Below are 21,663 nucleotides of genomic sequence, written 5' to 3' on the forward strand. Positions count from 1 at the left end.
CCCCTCTCTCTTCCTTTCTTTTTTTCTTTCTTTCACTCTCTCCCTCGCGGGGGGGGGGACCTGCCGCGTGGCACACCCCCCCGAACGGGAGAGGGAGAGAGTGAAAGAAAGAAAGGAAGAGAGAGGGAGGGAGGGAGAGAGGGGGCCTTATCAATAACGGCCTCCTCTCTCTCTCTCTCTCTCTCTCTCTCTCTCTCTCTCTCTCTCTCTCTCTCTCTCTCTCTCTCTCCCTCTCTCTCTCCGTCTCTCCCTCTCTCTCTGTCTCTCCCTCCCTCTCTCTCTCCCTCTCTATCTCTCTCTCTCTCTCCCTCCAGAGTGCATGCAGAGGTGGGTTTCACTCTGCCGCAGTATGAGGAAGTGGTTTCCACTCGCTGTGTAGTCAGTCTAGGTAGATTGTGGGCGGGCATTAGCTACAACCACAGAGCCAATCACATCACTGTCCGCTACCCAGAGCCTTAGTGACATCACTCAGGCCTTCAAATCAGGATGGCCTAATTTACTGGAGCAGGAAATGATCTGAGCTGAATCAGAGCAATCCGCCAATATGGTATTTAGACACAAAAACACATTGATACTAACTCCTATTACTATAATACAATGCTAGAGACTGAAAAATGACATTTATAATGCATGTCACCTTTAAGTAAAATGTTTTGGAACTCACAACACGCAACCTAAAACCCCTCCCTCTCCCAAACTGAATGAATGAATGAAAACTTTATTTAACAGATTGCAGAATGGGTACAATACAGTACGGCTCAATACACACAATTGTTAAGGGGATGCAGACCAGAGAAAGACGTTTGTCTTGTTTACATCAGGGTCCCCCATTTTCAATTCATAGTGAGTTCTATTCATAGTGTTCCTACAATTGTTTTATGTTGCATGATGATCATGAATACATTTATTATGTATTCATGTTTAAATATCAACTAGAGCTGCCGCGGTATTGATGTTTTCCTTACCGCACACATTTGCAAAATATTTCCTACCGCCGCGGTTATTACCGCACGCACACAAAAAATTAAAAAATAAAAGTTTTAATGCATTTTTTTTTTTAGTAGTAGTCTACTCTTTATAGCATATAGCCTGCCTCTAGTCTAAATGTCTATCTTTAGAGGATGACTTTGCAGCATGAATATTGTTTGGGATTCGGCAAGCACGCATTAGTTATTGAAAGTGAAACACGGATTCGAAGTTTCCCCTCTGGTCGTGCGCAGTTCACTCGGTGTCGCGGGCAGGGGTGGTTACCCCTAACCCCCCCGACCCTTTCTTATTATTATTACTATAACGTTACTACTTTATAATAAAGGCATTCGTTTTGTGGCATTAACATTATATAGTTATACGTTCAATAACATCAGCGTATTTACCAAGGCAAGCAATACTCTATTCATATCTCAGTTCCTTTCTTTGCTCAGAGCGTGCTGAGTTGTCCCATTCTGCGGTCTGTTAATAAAGTTTTCAATCAGACAAGTGTATAGAACGAAGGGCTTTTATTATAACATTCGTTGCAGACAGTAAAATCATTATGTCTCGTTTAGTACTCCTGAAGAGCGATGGTAGTTTACTCCGGCGGAGAGTTAAAGCTAACGTTATTAGCCGTGTTGTGATGAGCTGACATTCAGGACGTAAAAAACGTGTGACGCGTCTCTCTTCTGACCAATCAGTGGTCTGCAATGTTTCACGTGACTTTTCTGGTACCCAATAGGGTCGCTTGGAATCTCGATAGAGAAGTAGGGTATATCTGCAGAGCCGCAAGCCCAACGAGAGGAGGGTAATTTATTATTATTATTATAAAAAAACAGCGGTGACGCGGTATTCAGCCTACTCTGCGGTGGCCGTGATGTAACAGCGATACCGCGGTAATGCGGTAATCGCGGCAGCTCTAATATCAACATTATCTGTCCATCCTCAGTAAATACTATCAATATAATAATACTCCTGACTTCATCTGGTCTTTTCAAACGCACGCACGCACACACACACACACACACACACACACACACACACACACACACACACACACACACACACACACACACACACACACACACAGAATGCCCCTCCCCCAGTCCCCACACACAGAAAGGTAGAATGCCCCCGCCCCCCCCTCCTCCTTCCCCAGTCCCCTCTCCTCTCTCCTGTTCTCTCTCAGGGTTAGCTGCTTAGCTTAGTTAGCATAAGCAGCTAACGTAATGTTAATTTCGGTATTTAACGCAATGTGGGCATAAAGGAATGGCGACAATGCAAAGCATGTTAGATGCATTTGACCCGTTGCGGGGAAAAAACTGCACAGACTTATATCGGGTCGCAAAATAGACGCTCTGTAGCCCTGCTCTGCTGTAATGTCTACACGGCGTTTCACACTACTGGGCGGATACTTAAACATTTTCTTCACAAACATAGCCACAACACTGGTAAACAACCTACCCTCCCACAAAGGGCATTATGGGGTAGAACACATAGTAGCTTACTACAAAAACCTAGGGGTCCGCAAAGACAACTTCAAACTGGAAATGGTAACAACAGATGAGGTACTCAAAAAACTGAGCGCCCTCCAACCTAACAAGGCCACTGGCCATGACAACATCCCCTCTAAATTCCTCAGAGATGCAGCAGCCGCCATCACCCCAGTCATCACACACATAATAAACATCTCCATAAAACAGGGACACGTCCCCAAAGACTTCAAAATTGCGAGAGTGACCCCTCTGCACAAAAAGGGCAGTAAATTAGACCCAGGCAACTACCACCCTGTTTCTATTCTTACCTCCATCTCGAAAGTCATGCAAAAAATAGTCTATGAAGAGGTTGAAAAGTACCTAGCGGAAAAAAATCGAATCTACGAATTCCAATCTGGCTTCAGGACATCCCACTCCACTGACACATGCCTTCTCTATTTGAACGACCACATCAAACAAGAGGTGGACGCGGGCAAATACTGCGGCATGGTCATGCTGGACCTACAAAAAGCCTTCGACACTGTCAATCACTCCATTCTGATTGACAAGCTAAAAGCTATTTGTTTTGATAGTCTATCAGTGAGCTGGATGCAATCCTACCTTGAGGGGAGGGAACAGATGGTGGAGGTAAACGGTACCCTACCCCCCCCCCCCCCCTCACAGTGAGCTGTGGTGTTCCACAAGGAAGCATACTAGGACCGCTACTGTTCCTAATTTATGCAAATGACATGTCGTCAGCTTGTGACTGCAACTTGTTCCTGTTCGCAGACGACTCAGCCCTGCTGGTCTCTGATAAGAACAAGTTACAGGTTGAAAAAACCCTCAGCTCGGAACTAGACAAAATCTGCATATGGCTCGCTGATAACAAACTATCATTACACATAGAGCTGCCGCGATTACCGCATTACCGCGGTATCGCTGTTACATCACGGCCACCGCAGAGTAGGCTGAATACCGCGTCACCGCTGTTTTTTATAATAATAATAATAAATTACCCTCCTCTCGTTGGGCTTGCGGCTCTGCAGATATACCCTACTCCTCCATCGAGGTTCCAAGCGACCCTATTGGGTACCAGAAAAGTCACGTGAAACATTGCAGACCACTGATTGGTCAGAAGAGAGACGCGTCACACGTTTTTTACGTCCTGAATGTCAGCTCATCACAACACGGCTAATAACGTTAGCTTTAACTCTCCGCCGGAGTGGACTACCATCGCTCTTCAGGAGTACTAAACGAGACATAATGATTTTACTGTCTGCAACGAATGTTATAATAAAAGCCCTTCATTCTATACACTTGTCTGATTGAAAACTTTATTAACAGACCGCAGAATGGGACAACTCAGCACGCTCTGAGCAAAGAAAGGAACTGAGATATGAATAGAGTATTGCTTGCCTTGATATGGTCCGGTAAATACGCTGATGTTATTGAACGTATAACTATATAATGTTAATGCCACCAAACAAATGCCTTTATTATAAAGTAGTAACTTTATAGTAATAATAATAAGAAAGGGTCGGGGGGGTTAGGGGTAACCACCCCTGCCCGCGACACCGAGTGAACTGCGCACGACCAGAGGGGAAACTTCGAATCCGTGTTTCACTTTCAATAACTAATGCGTGCTTGCCGAATCCCAAACAATATTCATGCTGCAAAGTCATCCTCTAAAGATAGACATTTAGACTAGAGGCAGGCTATATGCTATAAAGAGTAGACTACTACTAAAAAAAAAATGCATTCAAACTTTTTTTTTTTTTTTTTTGTGCGTGCGGTAATAACCGCGGCGGTAGGAAATATTTTGCAAATGTGTGCGGTAAGGAAAACATCAATACCGCGGCAGCTCTAATTACACATGGGCAAAACAGAGTCTATTCTCTTCGGTTCAAATAACAAACTCAGCAAGACCGACGGCTTCTCAGTTACAGTGGGTGACAATATTGTCACAAGGAAAGATGAAATTACCTACCTGGGTTCCATCCTAGAGGCTAATCTTTCCTGTGACAAAATGGCATCCAATGTAATCAAAAAAGTCAACCAACTAACTAGATTCTTGTACCGGATCTCCTCTCTGGTAAACAAGAATACCCTGAAGACTCTGGCAGGAGCACTCATTCAAGGGTACTACGACTATGCTTGCACCTCATGGTACCAAAGCACCTTAAAGGCGCTAAAAACTAAATTACAAACATCTCAAAAAAACTGGTCAGACTACTGCTTGACCTTACTCCTAGAACCCACCTCACCCCTGCCCACTTTGACAACCTAGGATGGCTTAGAGTAGACGACAGAGTACAGCAACTTGCAATGGGCCTGGTCTACAAGATACACTACACCACCAAGGTACCCATGTACATGTCAAAATACTTCCCAAAGGTCAGTGAATACCACGATCACAACACCAGAGGGAGCTCCACAAATCATGTTAAACCCAGATTCGGCTCAAACAAGGGACTAAACACGTTTCGCAATTATGCAACATCAATGTGGAACGCCCTACCCAAAGCTGTAAAGGAATGTGAATCACTACCCACTTTCAAAACCACTCTCAAGGAACACCTAAGGGAGACTGCAATTCGAAACTGGCCCCTGTAAATGTACAGTAAATTACCAAGTATGGTTTTGTCAATATTCCAATGTACAGTTTTGCTTGTACAGTTGTACAGTGTTCCCCACCAACCCCTCCTACCCAACGCCCCCCCCCCCCCCCCCCCACCCCACCCACCCACCCAAACACCTCCAATGTACAGCCCCACCCAACCCCACCTACCCAACCTCCCCCAATGTACAGTTCTTACATCAAATGTAGACACTCTTTTCTGGACTCTTTTTGTATCACAAACAGTACTGTATTTGCAAATCTGGTATGTCATAAATGTATAGATGTAGCAGTACTGTCTATCTGTATGTCATATATGTCCTGATAAATTTAAAATGGGGGACCCTTATGTAAACAAGACGAAAGTCTTTCTTTGGTCTGCATCCGCTTAACAATCGTGTGTATTGAGCTGTACTGTATTGTACCCATTCTGCAATCTGTTAATAAAGTTTTCAATCAATCAATCAATCAATACGACTCGCCAGATTTTCAAAATAAGAGTATCGCAATATGAATCGAGCTTTTTACGTTGCATCGATCCTATTTGATTATTGATAATAGATCAATATATCGATCTGGATCAATGTATAGTCCCACCCCTACCATTCAGTGGTGTAACAGTTAATAGGGTCCCCTCTCAATACACTACACAGTGTAGTTGCCGGTAAAAACAAAGGAAAATAAACTATATTAAAAAGAATTGTTTTTAAATGATGCCCATCGCTAGTCCCTCCTCATGTTTCCCTTAAGTTAACCCTCAAATACCGGTGACCAGATCTTAAAGTGCAGCTCTCCAACCTTCCAACTCAGCCTTTAGGTTTTCTTTTGTCTTATCAAAGTTTAATGTCAGACTCATTCCTATTCCTAACTCCCCCCACTCAAAGCAGAGCGACTGTGACTGAGAAAATAGCAACAAAAGTCCCATGAATTATTAGTACTACTGTAGTAGCCGCTCAGGTAATGGTCAGAATATATATAAGACATAAAATGTTTTATAGAAGTTTGGCCAACACAAGCATCCACAATAAATGTAATGTGTCTCGTTTCCATTTTTCTCACCCTGAAATAAATGACAAAATATTGTAACTGGCCCATCCTGGACTTTGGCGAATACATAAAAATTCCATAAAATAAAATAAAATATGATCATCGAGTTTAGAACAATCACACATGCCCCCTTTAATAAAGCTTTATTCCCACTGGTGTTGAATAAGGGATGGAGGGCTAACATCACTCTCCGTTTTCTGGTTAATGACCAAATCGGGTCCATCCAGGCTTTATGTCTTTCAGACCAACCTCTTCACCATGACCTTTCAGACCAATCATTTCACCTTTCAGACCAACCTCTTCAACATGACCTTTCAGACCAATCATTTCACCTTTCAGACCAACCTCTTCAACATGACCTTTCAGACCAATCATTTCACCTTTCAGACCAACCTCTTCAACATGACCTTTCAGACCAATCATTTCACCTTTCAGACCAACCTCTTCACCATGACCTTTCAGACCAATCATTTCACCTTTCAGACCAACCTCTTCACCATGAGCTTTCAGACCAATCATTTCACCTTTAAGACCAACCTCTTCAACATGACCTTTCAGACCAATCATTTCACCTTTCAGACCAACCTCTTCACCATGACCGTTCAGACCAATCAACTCACCTTTCAGACCAACCTCTTCACCATGACCTTTCAGACCAATCATTTCACCTTTCAGACCAACCTCTTCACCATGACCTTTCAGACCAATCATTTAACCTTTCAGACCAACCTCTTCACCATGACCTTTCAGACCAATCATTTCACCTTTCAGATCAACCTCTTCACCATTACCTTTTCCTAATGCTGTTCCCCAATAGACACAACTGATATGGACATGTTAATTGGTGTAGAAACATGGGAGTTTGTTGTTTGCAAATGTACAGAGCATCTAGTCTTATAACCTGGTTTCAAGTTTCAAGTTTCTTTAATAGTTGTCATACAGAAGTACAGAATACTTTTATACAAAATGCTTCTTACTGTTGCGCTCCAGAGACTGTGCAAGACAAGATAAGTATGAAATAAAATAAAATAACATAGTAAAATTAGAAGTAAAAAAAATGAGGTCACAGTGTTCAGTTTAGACATATGTACAATGTTCGATGCAGAATAGACGTAGTTACCATACAATATACAATACTGTGCAGTGTACTAATATACAATACTATATAGTGCAAGGCAGAAATGGAGAAATGGGACGAGGTGCAATTTAGGTACAATTCACAGTAGGTGTACGAGTTGTAGTGCAAATCCTTTATCAATAAATATAAAGTGTAAGTGTGTTTGTGTGATCTAAAGTGTGGAGAGTGGGTGCTGCAGTGTGTTGTTTGTTTGAGTGGGTGTGTGCGTGTGGGTGTGTGTGCTGTGTGCATTTGATGGTTGTTGCATAGTGATTATTGTTCGTTTAGCAGCCTGATGGCCTGGGGATAGAAGCTTCTTCTGAGTCTTTCTGTGCTCGCCTTAAGACTCCGGTATCGCTTGCCTGACCGCAGCAGTTCAAAGAGGCAGTTGTTCGGGTGGCTCGAGTCCTTAATAATTCTCTTAGCCTTCCCCTTGCACCGCTTGTTGTAAATGTTCTGGAGGGTGGGAAGCCCCCCTCCAATTGTGCGTTCGGCTGAACGTGTCACTCTTTGTAGTCTGCTACGGTCTTGTGCAGTGCTATTCCCAAACCAGGAGGTGATGTTGCCGGTCAGGATGCTCTCTATTGTACATGAGTAGAAGTTCCTAAGGATCTTCTGACTGACTTGGAACTTCCTTAGGCGCCTGAGGAAGTAGAGGCGTTGTCGTGCCTTCTTCACAACACTGTCAATGTGTGTGGTCCATGTCAAGTCCTCGGATATGTGGGCTCCGAGGTACTTGAAACTGTTCACTCTCTCAACCGGTGCCCCGTCGATGCTGAGGGGGCTGTAGTCCTTGACCCCCGACCTCCTGAAATCCACAATCATCTCTTTTGTTTTGCTGACGTTCAGGGAGAGGCAGTTCTCCTGACACCACTGTGACAGGTTCTCTACCTCTTCCAGGTAGGCCCTTTCGTCGTTGGCAGAGATCAGGCCCACCACTACTGTGTCATCAGCAAATTTGATGATGGTGTTGTTGTTCCGCTGTGCTACGCAGTCATGTGTGTACAGGGAGTAGAGGAGGGGGCTCAGAACACAGCCCTGGGGGGCCCCTATGTTGAGCGTGATGGATGAGGAGGTGCAGTTGCCGGCTCTTACCACCTGGGGTCTGCCCGTCAGGAAGTCCAAGACCCACTGGCAGAGGTCATAGTTCAAGCCCAGGTCCCTGGGTGTGATTAGTTAAAAAAAACGGGGGGCAGGGTGTTAAATTTTTTTCTTTTAACTCATTCACTGCCAGCAACGATTATACTAGTTATTGGCCGCCAATCGTTGGACGCCAACAACGAGTATACTCGTTATTTTATCGTTATTTGTTTTATTCGATATTTCTATTCATTACAGGCACACTGACTCGGGGTTAACATTGGGAATCGCATTGAGAATGCCTAGGTGCAATACCGGCCGCATCACGCTAGACGGCGGTATCGAGCACCCTTTCTAACATTGTATCCTGGGCTGTGGGATGGCCAAGGGTTTCGGGTTACATTTTTCCTTGTCGGGCAAGACAAACGGTTCTGCCGGTTACATTGAAGCTCGTTAAATATGCCTGATCCATATGTTATGGTGGATTATGCCGTCGAGCAAATGGACATTGGATTTACCAGATGGCGATCAAGAAATTGGAATATTGTTTTTGGAATACTCCCGGTCGCAGGTAAGGACGATTTGACGTAAATCTTTGCTTGATCCTGCAAGGCTTTTGCACCGATCGGGCTGATAAGCGTTTTTAGTGTTGAATACGAATGCGGTTACCGACAATCAAATAATCAGAAAAGACCCCCCCCTTTCATGCATTCATGATGGAACATAATACCTATGATGTAAATTTGATTCCGGAACAATAGCGGGTTCAGGCAAGAAACGGCAACGTCTACAATAGAATCGACATATACTGCCATAACTAAGCATTTCATAAATTACCCTAGACTGCTCTAAAACCATACTTATATTCACCACGGTATAACACAGGAACGTATGGATGGAAAAATTATCCCTTTTTTGCATCTTGACCGGAAGAAACTCAATGTCAAATGACTATAGTATTGTATCCATGGCTATAATATAGAATATAGATTTAGCTCTACAAACAAGGTGACTAACTCCCATCAATTACAGCGTGGCAATACTACCACAGGATATGGCTAATAGCTGGCAGGCAATGAGTTAATGTAGGCCATAAAGATGTGTAGTTATATCCATATCCCACATAATATCATAAGACGATGCAACAGAAAGTAGTTTTCTGTTTCGTTTGTTAGTTGTTTCAATTCTTCTAACTCTGGGTATTTACCCTCAAGCACTTGCAAAGAGTTTACATGAACATAATTCTCAACAGGTATGTTTTACTTTCAAACGGATGCTTTCTGAAACATAATGCAATGGTTTTCTGCTCCCTTTTCATCTCGCAGGGTGACCAAATGCAGGACAGCATGCTGATTTCGCAGCAGTGTTAATTTTGGCAGCATTTTAGTTTTAGTCTTAGTCATGTGTCAAGTGCTCCTTTTTCGTTTTCATCATATTTAGTCATCTTCATTTATTTTTCGTTTAGTCAGTTTTAGTCAACTAAATGTCTGAGCATTTTAGTCTTAGTCAGTTTTCGTCTCTATTTTGTCTTTTTTGTTTTAGTCTAGATTTTGTCGACGAAAACGGATGACATTTTTGTCTATTTTTAGTTAATGTACTAAAAAAATTATATTATATAAATTATAAACCTTTTTATTTTATTTTTACAGCTACTGTTTTATATATACTGTTTTTTAGTAATAACTAGAAAGTAATGGTATTTATTCAACAACAGGTGATTGTATAGATTAGTATTAGTATCATTAAATGACAGCTATGCTCAACTATGCTCCAGAAGGCTCCGTTTAGGTTAGAGGCTCTGTTGTGATTTTTAATGCACAATAAATATTCAACATTCTCTTTTGAGACTCCGCCTCAGACTCTTATCATTTGGCACTAAAAGCTAAACATTGTCACCGGTATGGCTGTCCGAAACATGTCATTAATTGTGTGCGAGAGGTCGATCAGTTAGCCACATTAGCGTGAGCTAGGTTAACCACTAGTTAGCAAGCTAGATGGAAATACAAACAATGTAACGTTACTGGTGAAAAAGTGATTTACCTTGGAATACTCCTTTGCCAACTTGCTGTACTTTGCTTGCAGGTCTGCAGCTGGATTATGAATAGTCCCAACTTTAGCCAAGGTAACGTTAAGCTAAAACTAGCTTTTCAAATAGCTCTTCAGCTAATGCTAATAACAGAGCTCCCCGTCGCACTGCTCTGACTCAGGACGATGGCATTAAGAAAAGTTATAATTATTTTGTCTCGTCTTGTTTTAGTCAACAATATCAACATACATGAAGAGAAATTTCATCCTGGTTTTTGTAAATTACATTTGTGTCCTCAGTTGTGGTCAACGATATTTAATAAACTATTTAGTCTCGTTAGCGTCACACGGTCTTCAATAACGTGACGTCACGTCTCGTTGTCGTCAGGAAAAAAACCTTCGTTGACGAACATATTTCGTCATCATTTTAGTTGACAAAATTAACACTGTTTCGCAGTACAGTAAAGTAATACACTACAACATATAACAATATGGTTTACATGATGTATAAAGTGTTTGATCTAAATATAAGCATTCTGACTAATTAATGCATTTATTAAAAGCACAGTAGGCTTGGCTGGTCGTTCATACTAACACAATTGGCAGTGTTAGGGGTGGGAAAGCTGGTGGGTGGGTCCTGGTCATTGTAAACAGCGACTCCTACAGCTCGGTCGGGGCGCCTGCTCAGCGAGTAAAGGATCTAAGGGGGGCAGTGTGATCCTTCCACACGTTACACCCTCTCAGTGAGAGTCTGCGCTGCCAGGTGAAAAGAAGCGGTTGATTGGCTACACATGTGTCGGAGGAAGCATGTGATAGCCTCCACTCTCCCAGACCGACTGTAGGGGGTAGGTGCGCAGCGACCAGGAAGGGGATTGGGAATTGGCATAACGACTAACATTGGGATGGGAGAAAAACGGAGGGAAAAGGAGGGGGGGAAAAGATGATTTTTTTTTAGGCTAAGTAGGTCAAATAGTCAAAATGGCTAAGCAGGAGAAACACTGCAGAACAGAACATAAATTGTAGGCTGATAGAAATGATGTCTTCATAGTTGTTAGTGTGCCATAATGTTAACACTTCCAATTAACACACATTAACTGTTCGCTTTTATAGTAAATATGTTCTTAAACATTCAAACTGTGATCATATGAAGAAAAAAACGAAAAACACAAAAAAAGACTAAAAAAACGTTTATTGTGATTTGCTGTGATTTCACTTCCGCGACTTGTGGGCGATACCGCTGGGCACGATTTTGGTAAATCCAAGACAAAGGTTTCAGCACCATGGAGAGTACAGTGTGTAACAGGCCTTTTGATTATTTTTTTGTGCTGGTTAGAGCCTTCTGATAAAAAGGACGTCATTAAAGTCTTGGCATGTCGGAGAGAAATTTGCTTTGACCTGAATCTCTCTCTTCACAAGATCCACGCTGTGTCCCATCTGGTCCCGTTCAGGCACAGGTCGTGATGGAACGCAGCCTCTCCACGGAGGCATTGTGACAGGGACGTTTAGGAACAAGCAGATGAGATCAATATCCTTCAGTAGAATTCCCCAGCTTCACTCGGACAGTCGCTCCCATCTCCACCACTTCCCTCTGATGCCATATAGAGCACGTCTTCAGCTGTAGAGCAGAGGCCAGTGAAACAAAGTGCAACAAAATAGCAACAGAAGGCCCCCATGAACTATTAGTACTGGTAGTCGCTCAGGTAATGACCAACATATATAAGACATCAAATGTTTTGGACTTTTGATTTCTTATGGACCAACACAAGCAGCCACAATAGCGTTAATATGATTTTTACAGACCCCATGAAGTGAAAAATGAAATCCCTTGTCTCATTTCCATTTTTCTCTCAAAATATTGTAACTGACCCATCCTGGACTTTGGCGCATACATAGAAATTCCATTATAAATAAATATAAGATCATCAACTTTGGAGTAATCCCACATCCCCCCTTTAACCCTGTCACTACTACACAATAGAAGGTTAAGCCTTTCACTACCACACTACATACAGTTAACCATCTATAGTGTGGTAGTGAAAGGTTAACCTTTTGTAGTGTGGTAGTGAAAGGGTTAACCCTTTGTAGTGGGGTAGTGAAAGGGTTAACCTTCTGTAGTGTGGTAGTGAAGGGGTTAATAAATCTTCCTTCCCACTGGTCCTGAACAAGGGATGGAGGGCTAGCGTGAACATCACTCTCTGTTCTCCGGTTAATGACCAAACCAGGTCCCTCCAGTCTTTATGTCCAGCCCGATTTTGATTCATTCAACACATCAAACCACGGAAGCGAAACGCGCTCTGAAAGCATTTTATGGGTCTTCAGCCCTCGCTTATGCAGGCCTTCCCTTTATTTTGATAGTTATGGCACCTGTAGTCTCTCATTGCCAGACCTAGACCTCCACACTTTATTTTAGTGCTGTGCCAATGCAGGACAAAGGCCTGGCAGAGAGGGCAGAACCCATTATCACTGAGCACCAGGGGGGAAACATTCTGGGTTGTCTGGATTGTATTTCTTGAACCAATCACTATGGTTTAACGGATGGTCTGAAAGGTGAAATGGCGCAGAGGTTAGTCTGAAAGGTAATGACGAAGAGGTTAGTCTGAAAGGTAATGATGAAGAGGTTAGTCTGACGAAGAGGTTAGTCTGAAAGGTAATGACGAAGAGGTTAGTCTGAAAGGTAATGACGAAGAGGTTAGTCTGAAAGTTAATGACGAAGAGGTTAGTCTGAAAGGTAATGACGAAGAGGTTAGTCTGAAAGGTATTGACGAAGAGGTTAGTCTGAAAGGTAATGGCGAAGAGGTTCGTCTGAAAGGTAATGATGAAGAGGTTGGTCTGAAAGGTGAAATTGTTGGTCATCTAGGGTGCTACATCATCTAGGGTGCTACATCATCTAGGGCAGTGGTTCCCAAAGTCGGGGTCGCGACCTAAAGGTGGGCAGCGAGATTTTTTTTTTATTTTTTTTATTATTCTTTTTTTGTCAGGCCACTGAACTTAGAAGCAGGCCAGGACAGTGTTTCTAGTTGTATTCTAAAATTATATTATATTGTATTCTAAAATGTGACTATATGGTTTTATATTAACTTAAGGCGAGACACTGCAGGTGAATAGTCAAATATACTTTTTTTGTTGATTTTGAGATTTTGTTATATTTTGCTTCCTAAACATGTCTTCTATGAAACTAGTGACAATAAAACGTCAATAACATACATTTAGTTGTTTATTTTACATCATTTTGCCTTATTGCATCCATAATTGTGCACATATTTAATGGGGAAGTGCCTCATTTGCATATATAAACATACATTTCAGAAAACTTGCAATATATTTTTTCTTAGTTTATATGTACATAACAAATTGGGAAAGTTTCATAGTGATTACTATTCAAATATTTTTTGCCTATTAGGGGGTACTACACTGTACTACACTGTTTGTAGCCTGTGTGTAGTTCTGTTCAGTTCAATAACATCATTATTATTATTATTCAGTTATCAGGCATGTGTTTAGGTTGTCTATTACTAATGGTTTGATTAGGTATTGTGTTTGTAAATATCTGTTTAAAAAAAAAAGTATGGCATTTTACAATACAGAACTTTGAATGCGTTTTCCCAAAAATGAGTTTTAAGAGTTTTTCCTCATACTCCGAGCCAGAAATCTCCACTTCAGTAGCACTCACATACACCAACCCTTCCAGTTCTATTCATATCTATGTTCTGAAGGTATTTACAGAAGGGTTTGTTGATATCGCATTCATACCCTGATTTATATCACATTTTATTCCTAAAAACATGGCGAAATATGGAATTTTACAATAAAAATGGACTGAATGGAGTATTTTCTGATTTATGGAGTGATAAAAAGAGATATCCAAAATCCCCTCTGTAATAACCTTTGGCTCTAATATGTCAACAAAATGAAACTATAATTTTGAAAATTGCTTTATCCAATGTTCAGATTTCTGTCCTGGAATTATATGCAAATTAGTGCATATTTAAGTAGATCATGCCTCATTTGCATATTTAAACATACAATTTCAGAAAACTTGTAATACAAAAAAGTCTTGTCTTAATATAAGTAATCAACTGGGGAAGTTTCATTGTGATATCTATTAGTTAATTTTTTTACCCTATTCACCTGCAGTGTCTCCCCTTAATAAATAAACAAAAACGAAAAATCTACTAATTTCAACGAACATTTCAAACTAAATAACAGATTATGCACATAAAACGCTGAAAACAACCGAAGCAACAATAGTATTTTAATGAGGCTATTATTATTATCATTATTATTTTGCAACAAGTTAGCCCTCTCATAAATAGCACATATAAATGAATAACTAACTTGAACTAACTTAATAGGATTGAAGTGATATTTGGCTTAAAAAATCGGTCGCCTGGCAAAAAAAAAAAAAAAAAAGCCGGACGATGTGCATTGGGCCGCGGCTCTCTGACGCCTTATTTTCTGGGTCCCGGCCTGAAAAGTTTGGGAACCCCTGATCTAGGGTGCTAAATCATCTAGGGTGCTACATCATCTAGGGTGCTACATCATCTAGGGTGTTACATCATCTAGGGTGTTACATCATCTAGGGTGCTACATCATCTAGGTTGCTACATCATCTAGGGTGTTACATCATCTAGGGTGTTACACCATCTATGGTGCTACATCATCTATGGTGTTACATCATCTAGGGTGTTACATCATCTATGGTGCTACATCATCTATGGTGCTACATCATCTAGGGTGTTACATCATCTAGGGTGTTACATCATCTAGGGTGTTACATCATCTAGGGTGCTACATCATCTAGGGTGTTACATCATCTATGGTGCTACATCATCTAGGGTGTTACATCATCTAGGGTGTTACATCATCTAGGGTGTTACATCATCTATGGTGTTACATCATCTAGGGTGTTACATCATCTATGGTGCTACATCATCTAGGGTGCTACATCATCTAGGGTGTTACATCATCTATGGTGCTACATCATCTATGGTGCTACATCATCTAGGGTGCTACATCATTCTAGGGTGTTACATCATCTATGGTGCTACATCATCTAGGGTGCTACATCATCTAGGGTGTTACATCATCTAGGGTGCTACATCATCTAGGGTGTTACATCATCTATGGTGCTACATCATCTAGGGTGTTACATCATCTAGGGTGTTACATCATCTAGGGTGTTACATCATCTATGGTGTTACATCATCTAGGGTGTTACATCATCTATGGTGCTACATCATCTAGGGTGCTACATCATCTAGGGTGTTACATCATCTATGGTGCTACATCATCTATGGTGCTACATCATCTAGGGTGCTACATCATTCTAGGGTGTTACATCATCTATGGTGCTACATCATCTAGGGTGCTACATCATCTATGGTGTTACATCATCTAGGGTGCTACATCATCTAGGGTGTTACATCATCTATGGTGCTACATCATCTAGGGTGTTACATCATCTAGGGTGTTACGTAATCTATGGTGCTACATCATCTATGGTGTTACATCATCTAGGGTGCTACATCATCTAGGGTGTTACATCATCTATGGTGCTACATCATCTAGGGCAGTGGTTCCCAAAGTCGGGGTCGCGACCCAAAGGTGGGCCGCGAGCAGCCACTGGTGGGCCGCGAGACGATTTAAAAAAAATTAAAAAAAATAAAAAAAATAAAAAAAAACGTTTTTTTATTTTTTATTTTTTTATTTTTTATTTTTTTATTTAAATTTTTTTTTGTCAGGCCACTGAACTTAGAAGCAGGCCAGGACAGTGTTTCTAGTTGTATTCTAAAATTCTATTATATTGTATTCTAAAATGTGACTATATGGTTTTATATTAACTTAATAAATAAACAAAAACGAAAAATCTACTTATTTCAACGAACATTTCAAACTAAATAACAGATTATGCACATAAAACGCTGAAAACAACCAAAGCAACAATAGTATTTTAATGAGGCTATTATTATCATTATTATTTTGCAACAAGTTAGCCCTTTCATAAATAGCACATATAAATGAATAACTAACTTGAACTAACTTAATAGGATTGAAGTGATATTTGGCTTAAAAAATCGGTCACCTAAAAAAAATAAAAGAAAAAAAGCCTGACGATGTGCATTGGGCCGCGGCTCTCTGACGCCTTAGTTTCTGGGCCCTGGCCTGAAAAGTTTGGGAACCCCTGATCTAGGGCAGGGGTGCCCAACCTTTTTTGAACCAAGATCTACTTTTTAATTTGCCACCTAGCCGAGAGCTACCAGCCCAAATGTGTCCTACTCTCGGCTAAGATAAGATAAGATATTCCTTTATTGATCCCCTTGGGGAAATTCAGGCATAATAGCAGCATGGGGGAAGGGGGGGGGGGGTACAGGCAGGGCCGTAGCCAGGGTTTAGAAATTAGGGAGGTCCATTTTTTTTTTTGGCCCAGACCGGCCCACTATAATCGGTCGGACACCACCCAGCCAGGGTTTAGAAATTAGGGAGGTCCATTTCTGGCTTGACTAGACATTAAGGAGAGAGAGAGATGATTACAATGAACTGGTACATTCAGGTCCAGAATTGTTGGAATTCCCTGACAAATATGTGCAAAAAGCTGTACAATTTAAACAATACCATACTGGTAATGAGCAAATAGTTGTTTATTCAATTAATGCATGGAGCTGTTCCATTTTATACTAACTTCATTCATTCATTCATTTGGTACTAACTACTCAGTTCATACAGATTTCAAGTATCCAAATATCAATGATGAATATTGCATAAGGTTTACACAGTTATCACCTGTTTGTTTTATATTCATGCTCAGAGAGGAGTAAGTTAGATCTTTGTATGCGAGTTATATGGCAATTAAATCAATGGTATGCTTGTTTGTTACAGCCGGCCACTAGGGGGCAGCGGCTCATTAGAAGTGCTGATCAGCTTAGATGTGACGGTCACTGACAGTAACCTGGGCTTATTTTAGCCAACGCAATGCTCACCAAATAACGTTATAATTAATATTATTATCGACATCACCATGGCAGAGAGAGATGGCACACACAAACTACCTCATTGTTCCTCCAGCTCACCGTCCCTCCTCTGCCCTTCTGCCTGGCTGGCTACCTGAGGCTGTGTTGAACTTGTTGCTGCACCGGCTGCACTAGTATTATTGTGGATGACGACGTTGAAGCAGCAAACATGTCTGTTATTTTATTATATTTGTCAGCATCCACGACCACCTCTAGTTTTCAGATTTTTTCCGCCGGCAATTTCTCCATGTTCTGTTTCTCCATTTTTCCTGTTTCCGCATCTGTTCTTCTAACACGAGAAACAGGTGAGAGAGGGGGGGGGCTTATTAAGAGATGTGATTGGGCCGCAGCACGCATAATGGACCGCTGTTCCCAGCCTATTGGGGGGGGGGGGCTTATTAAGAGATGTGATTGGGCCGCAGCACGCATAATGAGCCGCTGTTCCCAGCCTAGTGGGGGAGGGGCTTAGTAAGAGATGTGATTATTGGGCCGGCCCCGGTCGTTGACCAAACGGCCCACTAGCAAATAGTTACCGAGGTCCGGACCTCGGTGACCTCATAGCTGGCTACGGCCATGGGTACAGGTAGTACAAACAACACAAGCAGTGTAAACAAATAGGTCAATATAATTTACTATCATTCTAACTAACTGAAAAATATATTCACAGTATTCACAGTGTCATAAGGTGCATAAGGCTAGTATTAGTAGTAATAGTATTACCCATTCAATATGCACATGACAGAAAATATTATATGGCATAATATTTTCTGTCATGTGCATATTGAATGGGTATATAATATAATATGCTATTTTATATATCATTGTAACAGTGTAGTGTAGGAATTACAAGAATGACAAGACTGTAACTGTAACTTCTCACGTTTATTTAGGGGTGGACGGTATAGTCTACAATTTATATCACGGTATAATTTGAAGCATAGACGGTAACGGTATATATCACGGTATTTTTTTTGCCTGATAGGCAGGCTATATAAAGAATGACATCCTCAAGGCATGTAGATTTATAATATTTTAACTTAAAACTAGGCTACTTTTGCATACAGTCATTATATTCCAAATAAAATAAGTCCAGAGTCGAGACTCCGTGCTGCTCCCAACTAATCCCAATAGTATGCAACTGCAGAGCCACAGAGCAGGGGCGCTTTCAGGTCCGGTCACAGGCCCGCTCAACAGCGCCCCCCACCCAACGGCTGAATTGCCAATGGCTGAATTGGAGTATTGCACTGTGCAGGCACAGCTGTCCAGCTCTGCGACTCTGCAGCTGCATGCTTCTCGCAAAATCCAGCATCCAGCTCCCGCTGCCCAGCCGTCGTTATGTGTGCATATGTCCTTGGAGTGGCCCAATTGTTTCCCTTTCAGAGCTACTTTCTTACTTGGATGTCTTTGTTTACTTCAACAATAACAATAACATCTCTCCTCCCTCTTCTTTTATTTTCTCTCTCCCCCTATCTCTCTCTCTCCCTCTCCCTCTCCCTCTCCCTCTCCCTCTCTCTCTCTCTCTCTCTCTCTCTCTCTCTCTCTCTCTCTCTCCCTCCCTCCCTCCCTCCCTCCCTCTCTCTCTCTCTCTCTCTCTCTCTCTCTCTCTCTCTCTCTCTCTCTCTCTCTCTCTCTCTCTCTCTCTCTCTCTCTCTCTCTCTCTCTCTCTCTCTCTCAGAATCAGCTCTACCACCATGCACGGTCTGAACAGGAAGAGTCAGAGGAGCACTGAGAGCAGACAGGGTCAGTCAGACAGACAGCAACACTCAACAGAACACACTTTAATACGCCACTAAGTTAATCCCGGTTGCACTAAATGTACCGTAGCGTGGGTGTAACTATATGTAAAGTATGTACAGTGTGCCAAATAAATGTCCTACCTCACATAACCATACATGAGACGTCACATGGCGTTTGTCTGTCACTCTGTCTGTGTGCGTGTGTGTGTGTGTGTGTGCGTGTGTGTACATGCATACCTGTGTGTGTGTGTGGGTGTGTACATGTGTGCATGTGTGTGTGTGTGTCTGTGTGTGCATGTGTGTACATGCGTGCCAGTGTGTGTGTGTGTGTGTGTGTGTACATGCGTTCCTGTGTGTGTGTGCGTGTGTGTACATGCGTGCACGTGTGTGTGTGTGTGTGTGTGTGTGTGTGTGTGTGTGTACATGCATGCCTGTGTGTGTACATGCGTGCCTGTGTGTGTGTGTGTGTGTGTGTGTGTGTGTGTGTGTGTGTGTGTGTGTGTGTGTGTGTGTGTGTGTGTGTACATGCGTGCATGTGTGTGTGTGTGTGTCAGACTGACCTGCAGGGCGCTGTTGAGGAAGCAGCTGTTTTGTCCGGGCTCGTTGCTCAGGCCTTTGCTGGGCGCAATGGAGGCCATGTTTCGCGGGGTGACCAACCCATGCACCCCCCCTGCCGCTCCGCCGCCCGACGCAAAGTAGTTCCTCTTCCACGACATCACTACCTGGACGCCCCCGTTGCCACGGGGACAACGCGGGGAAGGGGCGGGGCAGAAGACCAAACGGTGGCTCCTATGTCACTCCCATCAGAGAGATTGAGGGAGAATGAGAGAGGCGGAGAGGAGGAGGAGGAGGAGGCGGGAGGAGGGGGAGGTGGTGGTGGTTGAAAGAGGGGACGTGGTCTCTCTGGGCTGGGCAGTGGGCACCCATACAACCTTCCCCCTCTCTCCCGCTCTGTGACTGCTGAATGCGTCTCCTTGGTTGAGCCAGCGGGTCTGTTATCTCCCTGGAGTTAGTGGTGCGTGTGTGCGTGGACACGGAGGAGTGTCCAAAATGTCCTGTGGAGGGTTCCGTCAGGTGAACGTCTGTTACGCAGGGCTGGCGTTCCCATGTGGAGCCTACACTTCACCCACAGCTCTGTTTCCTCCTCTTCTCTTCTCTTCTCTTCTCTTCTCTTCTCTTCCGTCCTCTTCTCTCCTCTTCTGTTCTCTTCTTTTCTCTTGTCTTGTCTTCTCTTTTCTTACTCTGCCTGCACAACACAAAAGACCCAGCCGTCAGGATGTTCCCATTCCCAATACAATACAACCTTCAGAGGTTACTTTTAACGGATTAACCCTCGAGTCACCCTTGTCGCAATTCTGGTCAAATGGGTTAGGGTTAGGGGGTTAGGGTTAGAGTTAGGGTTAGGGTAACCCTAGGGTAACCCTAACCCCCTAATCCTAACCCTAACCCCAACCCTAAACCCAACCCTAACCCCAACCCCAACCCTAACCCTAACCCTAACCCTAACCCTAACCCCAACCCTAACCCTAACCCTAATTTAAGAAATGGTTAAAATCCTGAGAATGGATAAATATTCGATATGTATGGTGAGGACTGAAGTTAATAATGATATTCATGAAAGAAAATTGTAACAATACATAAAAAATATATGTTTTTACTGAGATCGCAGTTTCGGTCACTAGGGAGACAGGTAGTGGGTTTTTTAAAGGTTGACTCGAGGGTTGACAAACATCAACAAGTGGCATGGAGTGGTGTTTGCATTGCCTTTACGTCATGTTAACGTCGTACGAGCGACGCTTCTATCGGGGTAACGTCACGTCTGTGATATGATAGGCCTACAACGTGTCAGTCTGCGTAGCGTTACATCAGATATGATAGAGGAAGCATCTACTATGTCATTTCATAATCTGTATTTCATGGCATTATCTTGACCAGGGGTGTCAAACTCAATTACCAAGGGGGCCGAAATAAAAAATACAGATGATTTTGCGAGCCGGACACATACTGTAATAATACCTTTTCCTGAGGTCACTAGATTAGATTGATTGGTAATTTTGGTTATCTATTCAATGTGTGCATACCAGCTCAATATGTTATTGTTTATGCACTTCTGTTCATTCTCTGGTGCCTCAATGAATACATATTTTATATATTGAAATTACATATATTAGGATTTAATAAATTATTCACTCAGAAGAGTTTTTAAGATTAGCAATTCTAGGTTAAACTGGTCCTGGACTTGGAGCACACAAGCATACACACACACACACACACACACACACACACACACACACTAGGGCTGTCTTAAATGCTTCGAAGCTTCGAACGTTCGATTCAATGGCACAAGCTTCGAACATTAAAAAAAAAATCGAAGTAAAAAAAAATAAAAAATAATCAAAAAAATGTGTGTGTGTGAACTACCCATCCCAGTTAGGACAGCCGAATCCCGTCCAATCTTTCGCCGTCGACTAAAGACTCACTTCTTCAACCATTATCTGAAATGATAAAAAAAAAAAAAAAAATCTAACCGTGACTAACCTTACTGTCATGCACTTGTCCTAATAAACTAACCTACACTGTAACACGCAAC

At 42.3% G+C, this 21,663-nt stretch overlaps 1 protein-coding gene across 1 annotated transcript in view; it reads right to left on the reverse strand.

Moving 5' to 3' along the window:
* Positions 1–19,789, reverse strand: part of usp54b (ubiquitin specific peptidase 54b) — a gene marked incomplete at its 5' end in the record, with an annotated part of 144,519 nt that extends 124,730 nt beyond the window's left edge. Inside the window, one exon of the mRNA XM_084323027.1 lies at positions 19,634–19,789. Coding sequence (XP_084179153.1) covers positions 19,634–19,789 — 156 coding nt within the window. The remainder of the gene's footprint in view (positions 1–19,633) is intronic.
* Positions 19,790–21,663: the final 1,874 nt, after the last annotated feature.

Source organism: Notolepis coatsorum (assembly GCF_963971535.1).
Source record: "Notolepis coatsorum genome assembly, chromosome: 10".
Classification (NCBI taxonomy): Eukaryota; Metazoa; Chordata; class Actinopteri; order Aulopiformes; family Paralepididae; genus Notolepis; species Notolepis coatsorum.